The following is a 9734-nucleotide window of genomic DNA, read 5'->3' on the forward strand; positions in this document are numbered from 1 at the left end:
ACCATTGGAATAACCAGGCTTGAAGGGGAACTCTATAAAACTCGGTGAGCTAAGTGCTTAATCGGTGACTCACTGAATAGGTTGGCGAGGCCAATTCTATCCGCCGTTTGAACCCCTAAATTTGCTGGAGGTCCTGTAAAACTCGGGGAGGGAAATACCACTCGGCGCATCACCGAGTAGGTCGGCGAGCACAACTTACTTCACTGATGGTGCCACAAACTAAAAGGTTTTAAAGGCCAAATAGTTTCAAATTTAAAAATCCTTCACCCTCTCTCATTTCTAACTCTTATACCCTCTCACCCGAACTTTTGATCTTCCATATTTTATTGCTTTTAATTGATTTTTGTGTTATTTCGTGCTCGGGATTGGAGAACTTCACCGCCTAGCTATTCAAACTTGAAATTTGGCATTAAGGTTTGTTTTTCGAACCTCGTACTTTAATTTTGTGGTTGAACTCGAATGCAATAGGTAAATGTTTGGTTGTTTGATTTTGGGTAATTGCTTTAATCATGTGTAATGTGTTGGTTTGCTCGTTTTGATTTGAAATATGTACCTAAATGATTAAAACTGTTCAGTTCCCGTGTCTTGTTTGTTAAAATTGGTACTAAATTGTTGAGTTGCCATTTATTTGTGTTGGGTCTAGTGGTGTAAAGTCTAAGTAACTCCGAAATGTGCCAAATGATGTAATTTTCCCAATGATGGAGCGTTTGACGTCATTCTTACGGGAAAAAGTCATCAAATGACCAATTTTGGTCAAATCGGGGGAAGTCTGAGTACCCCGGGGGTATGGGTCATATGGGTTTTCTTTTAATTGAATAGTTTTTGTGTTTGATTTTGAATTCGTGGGCAGAAGGTTTGATTTTGAAGTTTGGGGTTTAAAATTGGCACGTTGGGCCGTTTGGTGAGTCGCGTCGAGCTTGTTGAGTGCTTCGGCGGTTTGCCGAAGGCCCTTTTTTATTGCCCTTAATTTCCAAGATTGGTTGATTTTGTTTTGCCAATTTTGGCGAGATGCCTGAGCTCGTCGAGTTCACTCCGCGACTCACCGAAACGTCTTCTTGATCACCTTTTCTGCGCCTCGAACCCTTAAAATGCTTTGTAACTTTCGACGGGTTACTCCTAGCTCACCGATTAGTGTCGGTGATTCACCGAATGACCCTAAACATCATCGACCTATCTTTATTCTGGAATATTTCTGCACTGGTACTTTCAGTGAGCCTGATCTGGGTCGCCAAAGTAACTCGGTGACTCGTCAGCTGGTTCATCAAATTTTTCTACAACTTAATGTCTGCACTTTTCTTGGACTATTTCTAACACTTTTCTATGTGTTTTGCAGATATGGCTAGAACAAACTTGGATGATAGTGGCATGCCGCCACGAAAGAAGGCACGAGGAATCATGATAAATGATGAAGCAACTACTTCCAACACAAAGGGAAGATGTACATCCAAAGGGAGGCAATGGAAAGGGTAAAGCGCCCATAATTGAGACACCAGACTACAACTTCGGCAGCGAGGGAGAATTATTTGATTCTCAGCTTCATTCTCTGAGCCGAGGATAATCACTTACTATAGGCCCGACGAGCAGAGGTTCCTTCAAAAGCTCGTCATGATTCATTTAGGATTCTGGAGTTGACCTATCATGCCTTTGATTCATTGTCAGCTCCAGCACTGATGGTGGTTCCAGCACCACCAGTTCAGGGTCCTCCTCCCCGGTTACTTAACCGGTCAAAGTCTAAGGAATTAAAGACCATTTTGGAAGAAAAAAGATTGTCCACGGATGGTGTAGTGGAAAAATACCCAGATTTATAGGACACTCTCCCATTACATCATTTCGAGATATTCACCTAGCCCCGTGGCCTATACATTACAACTTGGGTCGGGGAGTTTTATGCTGTCTACAGTAATCTGGTACCCCACGGGAAGAAGAAGGCCAGTGCCTTCAGATCGATAGAGTCTGTGATGATCCGAGGAAGGAAGGTTAGATGCAACAGCGATGATATCAACATTGTACTTAATAGGGCTACTGATTTCATGCACGACTACCAGAGTTTGATTACTAAATAGACTCTGGATGACCTTAAGGGTTGGCTGGCACCCCTGATTTCTGATATCACCCCGAGGTGGATTGAGGCCGGAGAGCCTATAGAGAAGAAGGTCCTAAATGTGGCAGCGAGATACTAGTTTGGATTTATTAGCAGTTCTATCATGCCGTTTCAGAACGAATCTATCCTCCGCCACCCATAGGTGTCCTGCCTCGGGAGTATCATAGCCAGGAAGAGCCTCAATTTGAGGCTAATCATTGAGTAGGAGATGGCTATGAGGGACAACCAACACCATACACCCCTTCCCTTTCCGGTATTGATCACAAGTTGTGTCATCGGGTAGGGGTTCCTCTATATGAGAAGAGGGATGTTGAGGTTACTCCTACATCTTCCACCGACATCCGACACAAAGAGGCCCGAGTACTCACGGGATGAGGCTGATAGGAGGAGACCGGCTCTGGTGTACATATCCCCGGAGGTAGATATTATACAATACTTGTAGAGTCAGCCTTGCGTACTCCAGCTCCAGGGCCTTCAGGTACCTCGAGCTCTATTCCTTCTAGCACTCCGAGCACCTCCTCTACTCCCCCTTCTACTAGGTCTGCTGCTGGTTCTACTGCCTCCAAGCCTCCGATTACCCAGGCCATGCTTCTCAAGATAGGACACCTAGCCCATTCTGCCGATGTGCAAGCTTCCCGGCTAGGGGCTGAGGTGCCCTGGATGATTGAGAGAGCTATTACTATTGTACTGACACCTCTTAGGTCTTCCATTGATACTCTCACAGTGAGGGTAGAGGTTAGTGAGAGAGGGAAAGGTGTTACTACTAAGGTGATAGCCTTGAAAGCCGAAGTTTCTGAGTTGAGGAAGGATGTGGACCATCTGAAGTCCATAGACTTTACTTCGCTATTTGGGACGGTGGAGATCCCAGATGATTCAGGTGTTGAGGTTACAGCCTGTGCTGAGGTACCTCTGGCTACCACCAGAGATGCTACTATTTAGGATTCTATAGATGATAAGTCTGAGGTCGAGACATCTAAGGAGCAACTTGAGGTGTGAGATGTAGCTGTTTATGAAGATTTTCCCGACTTGAAGGGTGCTATGCTCGAGAAAGCTAGACAGGTCTCCTTGATAGATATTACTATAGTAGGCTCCAGTGCAACTCTAGCTGATGCCCCCAAAGATGGAGTGATTATGCAGACGTCACCCCAGGCTTAGCCTGTCAGGATTTTTCCCCTCCCTCTATGTTATTTTGTGATATATTATTGTTGTTTTAGTTGCATTTGAGGACAACTGCTTGTTTTGTTAGGTGGGTGAGATATTTCCATACCTACCGATTGTGATTTTAACTTGTTTGTGAATATTGGGCTTATTTTGCTGATATATATATGTTTTAATATTGATCTTGTGGATGTTTTAGCTTGTGGCCCATTGTTTTGACTGAAAAATGGTTTGGAACCTAATTTTAAAATTTTGCCACCTCTTTTGCATGTGATTGTGGCTGTTCTTGAGCTAATTTGAGTGTCGATTGTGATCAATACCGATCACTTGAATAGTACTCTTAATTGAACGAAATGAATGTGCGGCTACGATGAGGCAAACCAAGTTGCATAGACAATATATGAACTTTTAGCATCTCGTTGTGACTAGCCGGTTGTCGAATGAGTCTCTTGTGAAAAACATTGCGCGCTAGCTAGAAGGTGTGGAGTCTTGTTCGATATTGGTACCAATGCCTTGTGTGATGAGATTACTTTGAACATTGTGTGTTATGAAACCTAGAATTTTCCCCATTGGTCCGGTTGACGAGTGATGCAAGAACTTGAAATGATCTTAGGCAACAATTTTGAAGAGTGAAAACAATTTGACAATATACCTCTTTTGTGAGATGTGTGAACCTTGCTTGTCACATTCTGAGCCTTACCCCTTTTTCTTGGAAGAAACTTGAGGAATTATGACCTCTCTTTATCCATTCACCCATAACTTTCATGAAGTATGGTTTGTTTGAATAGCCAACTTAGGCCAAAAGTCTATGTTGGGGGTGTGGTGAAAAGAGAAGAAAAGTTAAAAAAGTGTGAGTAATCCCCCTTTTGTATGATCGATTTGAAAAAGATGGAACCCCTCCATGTAAAAAAAAAGAAAGCGAGAAAAGAAAAAAAGAATTGAAAAAGAACAAAGAAAAAGACCAAAAAAATTGTGAAATAAAGTAGTGGAAATTGCAAACGAAATGGGGTATCCCGTGGTTCTTATGAAGTTGAATAATCGGGTAGATTATAAGCATGTTTGAAATGATTATAAAAAGAAGGAAAGTGATGTTCAAACCATACTTCATGAAGTTAGAAGCCACTAAGCCTAAATGACCATACTTTTGCACTCAGCCCCATTACAGGCCTTGAAATGACCTTTGTGATCTTGAACGAGCTGAAATGGATGTTGATTGAAAAATAAGGGCAAACCTATGGGTGAAGTCATGCATGTGTTCATCTTTGTTAGTGTGAGAGTTTTATGTGATTCCGAGATTTTTAATTGTTGAGAAATTTTGTGTGAATATGAAATCATCTGTGTTGTGAGGGCATTTGAGTACCTTTGTTTAGCTTGAACTTGCATTTGAAGCAAGTATTGTGAGCTTCAGCATCTTTGATAATGGTGAGTAACAATTTGAATCTTTGAGTGCACAATTGATCATTGTATGAGTAGCTTGAACCTTGTTTTGTGTATTTATGTTGAGTCTTATGCAGCACTATTTGAGACATCCTTACTGAACTGCTAATCTTGAGTTTTACTGAGGACAAGAAAATGTTTAAGTTGGGGGTGTTGACGAGTCCTAGATTTGGACTCATTTAGGGCGTTGTTTTGATAGTTATCGTGTCCTCAAATGCCTAATTTATGCTATAAACTGATTTTAAAGCCTTGATATTCAGGTATGGGGTATTAAGGAGCAAGGCAAGGATACTAACAAGCAAAAATGAACAAAATAAGCTGAAGAAGTGGAGAAAGGGGAGACTAGTGATCGCCAAGACCACTTGGCGACTCACCAAGTGGCTATCCAGTCCTCCTAAAGTTACAGTGTGTCAGCCTTGAAGAAAGAAACCAAGTCGCCGACAGAAAAGGGTCAGTCGGCGAACCGCTGATCAGTTCCGCGATGACAAGACTGATCGCCCAAAGTCACAGGATGTGAGGATGCTGAGAGTCAATGCACAAAGGTGATAGAAGAGAGGTAAGGGCGGTTCGCCGAACCACTCGGCGAACCCGACTTAGCTCGCCTAATGACCCTTCGTGGCTAATATTTAGGAAACTATAAATTGGATTTTAAATGTCATTTTGAGGAGTCCTCTCCAAGATATTACAGTTTCCATTCTAGACTTAGAGTTTTCTCTATGTTTTTGAGTTTGAATTTTACAATTTTGGAGGATTTTGCAAGTGGATTATTAATTTTCTGCAATTTGGAACATTGTAAAGGCTTGAATACTCTTACCCAGATCATAACTAATGCATTTGGTAATTGTTTTTCTGTTTTTATGATGTGTGGCTAAAACCCTAATTCTTGGGGTGTGATTATGGGTTGAATTTGCTTATGCATATTGCTTATTATTAATTTAAATGCTATATTGAAGTGGGTTTAATCATTAGTTTTGTTGTTACTTATGAATTGTAGTTGCAAATGCAATTCTAACTTTCTATTCTTAGCTTGCTCGAGAGAGAGGTTTTGGAACCAAAGCTTTAGATTAATGGTTTGTGGGTATTGGGTTGATTTGGGTTCAGCTTGAGAGAGTGAATCCTAAACCCAATCCTACCCATCTTGCTCGAGAGAGAAGATGTATTAAAGTTGTGGGCTGTTCTTAGTAGTTAAGCTTGTTGATGTTAGAGAGAAATCACTTGATTTGAAGTAGTTGTTCGAGAGAAAGCTATTTCACTCATAGTCTCGCCTACCCATTGATATTTAGCTATTTATTAGTAGTTTCAATTACCCATATAGGGAAATTTTCCTATAATCAATCATATCCCAAGAATTCCTCTCTATATTGTTATTTTAGTTTTGTGTGATTGTGTTGTAGTTAATAATTGTAAATCAAAACCCCCATCTAACATTTGTTGTCACCCTATTTGACTTGTTTACATGTCTTTTTCGATAATGTCTATTCCTATGGTTAGTTAGATCACGTTTTTACTTCGTAATTGAATTTGAACACGCAACACTCCCTGTGGATTCGTCCCCAACTCATTTGTTGGGTTCTATACTGCTTAAAAATTGTTTGCACCTAGAATTTGATGAGGTATGAGTGAAACGTTAATCAATACCCTGCCAAAAGCAAGTAGGGGTATCAAGTAAGCATGAGTTACCTATTATAGAAGTTCAGTTGCTTGATGTTTGGGGTATAGATTTCATGGGACTATTTGTGAGGTCTTTTGGCAACATGTATATTTTGGTGGCGGTCGATTACATTTCAGAATGGGTGTAGGCTATAACATTACCCAACAATGAAGGTAAGAGTGTGGTACAATTCTTAAAGATATATGTTTTTGCACGATTTGTCACACCACGTGCTATCAGTGATGGAGGATCTCATTTTTACAATCGGGTATTTTCCTCATTGTTGAGCAAATATGGGGTCAAGCATAAAGTTGCAACACCATACCATTCGCAAACAAGCGACCAAGTGGAAGTTTCAAACCGATAAATCAAAGGTGTTTTGGATAAAATTGTGAATGCTAATCGGACTGATTGGTCTCAAAAATTGGATGATGCTCTATGAGCATATTGTACTGCGTTCAAAACACCGATTGATATGTCACCATACCAGTTGGTGTTTGGAAAGTCATGTCACCTGCCAATGAGTTTGAATATAAAGCTCTATGGGCGTTGAAGACACTGAACCTGAACTGGGAAAAGGTTGCGAAAGGGAGAGTAAGTCAGCTCCATAAGTTGGAGGAAGTTTGGTTGCGAGCATATGAAAGTTCAACCCTGTATAAGGAGAAGATGAAGAGGCGGCATGACGCCAAAATCATTCAACGCGAATTCCGAGTTGGTGATTTTGTGTTGCTCTACAATTCTCGACTGAGACTTTTTCCTAGTAAACTTAAGTCAAAGTGGTCTGGTCCATTCAACGTAACCCGAGTATTCACAAATGGGGCAATTGTAATTGAAGGTAAACAGGGCACTTCTTTTAAGATGAATGGGCAACGTCTGAAACTCTATTTTGGAGAATGTCATGAGATTTCGATAATTGAAGTGGTGTACTTGGAAGATGCTTAAAAGAAATTCCACGTCGTGCCACGACGTTAAATAAGGCACTTTTTGGGAGGCAACCCAAGCTTTAGTTGTCTCTGAATAATGTGTGCTAGATGTGCAGGAACACGTGATTTTGCGAGGGCAAGGTCATCTCGGTGATCCAGATTTAGCTCACCTTTTTCACAATGACAAAAGGACTATAGTTCTGGAATATTTGGCAAAGCAGCCAAGTTGCTTGGTGATCCACAGATAAGGTTCAGCGAACTCGACTTCCACCGCTCTTTGATCAATCCTGAAGGGTAAGTGTTCTGGGAAGTTTGGCGACAATTTTACTATACTCGACGGTGCGCCGATGCTGCTCGGCGAGCCCGATTTAAATCTTATTTTGGTCCCAACTGGAGAGCCATTGTTCTAGATATTTTGGCGAGCTGCATCAACTAGGCGTTGAGTTTAATGGTTCAGGGCTCTCCACAACATTTCGCCAACTGGCCACATAGTGAAGAATCCTCCTGACCCTGCTCGTTTCATTCAGTGCTATTCTCTTTCTACTTCTGTCTTTATTTCATGTTCTTTTTCTTTTTTACATTGAGGATAATGTAGGATTTTTTTGTGTGTTTGAGTATCACCTCTTGATGTGTTTGAATGTGACTGTCTTTTGCAATTTCGAGTGTCGGTTGTGATCAATATCGATGACTTGAATAATACTATTAATTGAACAATATGAGTGCGCGCCTAGGATGAGTTGAAATGAGTTACATATGTGATATGTGAACTCCTAGCATCTTGTTGTGACTAGCCAATTGTCGAGTGAATCTCTTGTGATGATCATTGCACGCTAGATAGAAAGTGTAAAGTCTTGTTAGATAATTGTGTCGAATGCCATGTGTGGTGAGGTTATCTTGAATATTGTGCTTGATGACTCCTAGAACATGCTCTATTTGTCCAATTGATTGATTGAAGCAAGCGATTGAAATGATCTTAGGCAGAAATTGTGAAGAGTGAAGCAAATTGACAGTATACCTTATTGTGGCCACCTTGTGAGAAGTGTGAACCTTGTTTGGCAGCGTTTGAGCCTATCCTTTTCTTTTCTTTGGTAGAAACTTGAACCACCTTTACCTCTTACCCCATCACCTTTAACCTCCATGAACTGTTGGTTCGTTGAATAGCCAATTAGGCAAAAAGCCTAAGTTGGAGGTGTGGTGAAAAAGGAGGAAAGTCAAGAAGTGTGAAGAATTCCCCTTTGATGGATTGTTTTGAAAAAGATGGAACCCTTCTATGTGAAAAAAAGAGAAATAAAATAAAAAGGCAAAAATGGAAAAAGACAGAAAAATAGAATAGTTTGTGAAATAAAGTGTGTGAAAGGAGTAGAAGAAATGGGGTATCCAATGAGTTATGCTTAAATGAATAATAGGGTGGATTGTGAACATGTGAGAAGTGTGAAAGAGAAGGAGAAAATAAGTGAATTGCAATCCATACTTCATGAAGATAAAAGACACTAAACCAAAATGATATACCTTTACACTCAACCCCATTACAAGTCTTGGAAGACCTTTTTGATCTTGAGCGAGTTGAAAATAATGTTGATTGGAAAATAAGAGCAAGCCTATGGGTAGAATCATCCATGTGTTCATCTTTGGGAGTGTGAGAGTTGTATTTGATTCCTAGATTATAAAGTATTGACTAATCTTGTGTGAGTATGGAATCATTTTTGGTGTGAGTGAATTTTAATACTTTTGTTGAGCTTGAAATTGCATTTGAGGCAAGCATTGTGAGCTTGAGTCTATTTGATGATGCTTAGTGACAATTTGAAACTTAGAGTGCATAATTAAATGTTGTATGTGTAGTTTGAACCTCTTGTGTGCATTTGTGGTGAGTCTTGAGTAGCACTGTTTGACGACATCTTTGTTGAACTGATTGATCTTGAATTTTACTTGAGGATAAGCAAAAGTTTAAGCTGGGGATGTTGACGAGTCTAGGATGTTGACTCAATTAGGTCTTTGTTTTCATAGTTTTATTGTCCTCAATGACTAATTTATTCTCTAAACCAATGTTAAAGTGTCGATTTGCAGAAATGAAGACTAAGGAGCAAGGCAAGGATATTACAGGGCCAAAAGGAGCGAAAAAGCTAAAGAAGTTTAAGAAAGGCAATCCTAGTGATCACCAAGACCAGTTGGCGAGTCACAAAGTGGCTTTTTAGCTCTCCTTAAGTTCCAGCATCCCAACCCTTGAAGAAGTGGAATTGGGCGAGGTAACATACCTTTTGACGGATCGTCGAATGGTTTGACGAATGAGGCTCAGATCGCCAAAGATTACAGACTTGTTGGTGAAGACACAAGCAAAACGGCGATTAGCAAGGACAATTGGAGCATCACCGATCAGGTCGGTGATCCCGACCTCAATCGCCCAAGTATACAATGTTTAAATAGTGGTAACGCAAGAAAAGAAAGTGAGAAGGAGGAGCATTGGGCG

The 9734-nt window shown here is 40.6% G+C and overlaps 1 protein-coding gene across 1 annotated transcript; it reads left to right on the forward strand.

Annotated features, from left to right (window-relative positions):
• Positions 1–6854: 6854 nt before the first annotated feature.
• Positions 6855–9462, forward strand: LOC125811272 (uncharacterized). Its single transcript, XM_049490778.1, has 2 exons — positions 6855–7182; positions 9335–9462. The coding sequence occupies exons 1-2, from the start codon at positions 6855–6857 to the stop codon at positions 9460–9462; spliced, it is 456 nt and encodes a 151-aa protein (XP_049346735.1).
• Positions 9463–9734: the final 272 nt, after the last annotated feature.

The sequence above is a fragment of the Solanum verrucosum genome, unplaced genomic scaffold (genome assembly GCF_900185275.1).
Source record: "Solanum verrucosum unplaced genomic scaffold, falcon-dt-bn FXZP01000226.1, whole genome shotgun sequence".
NCBI classification, from domain to species: domain Eukaryota; kingdom Viridiplantae; phylum Streptophyta; class Magnoliopsida; order Solanales; family Solanaceae; genus Solanum; species Solanum verrucosum.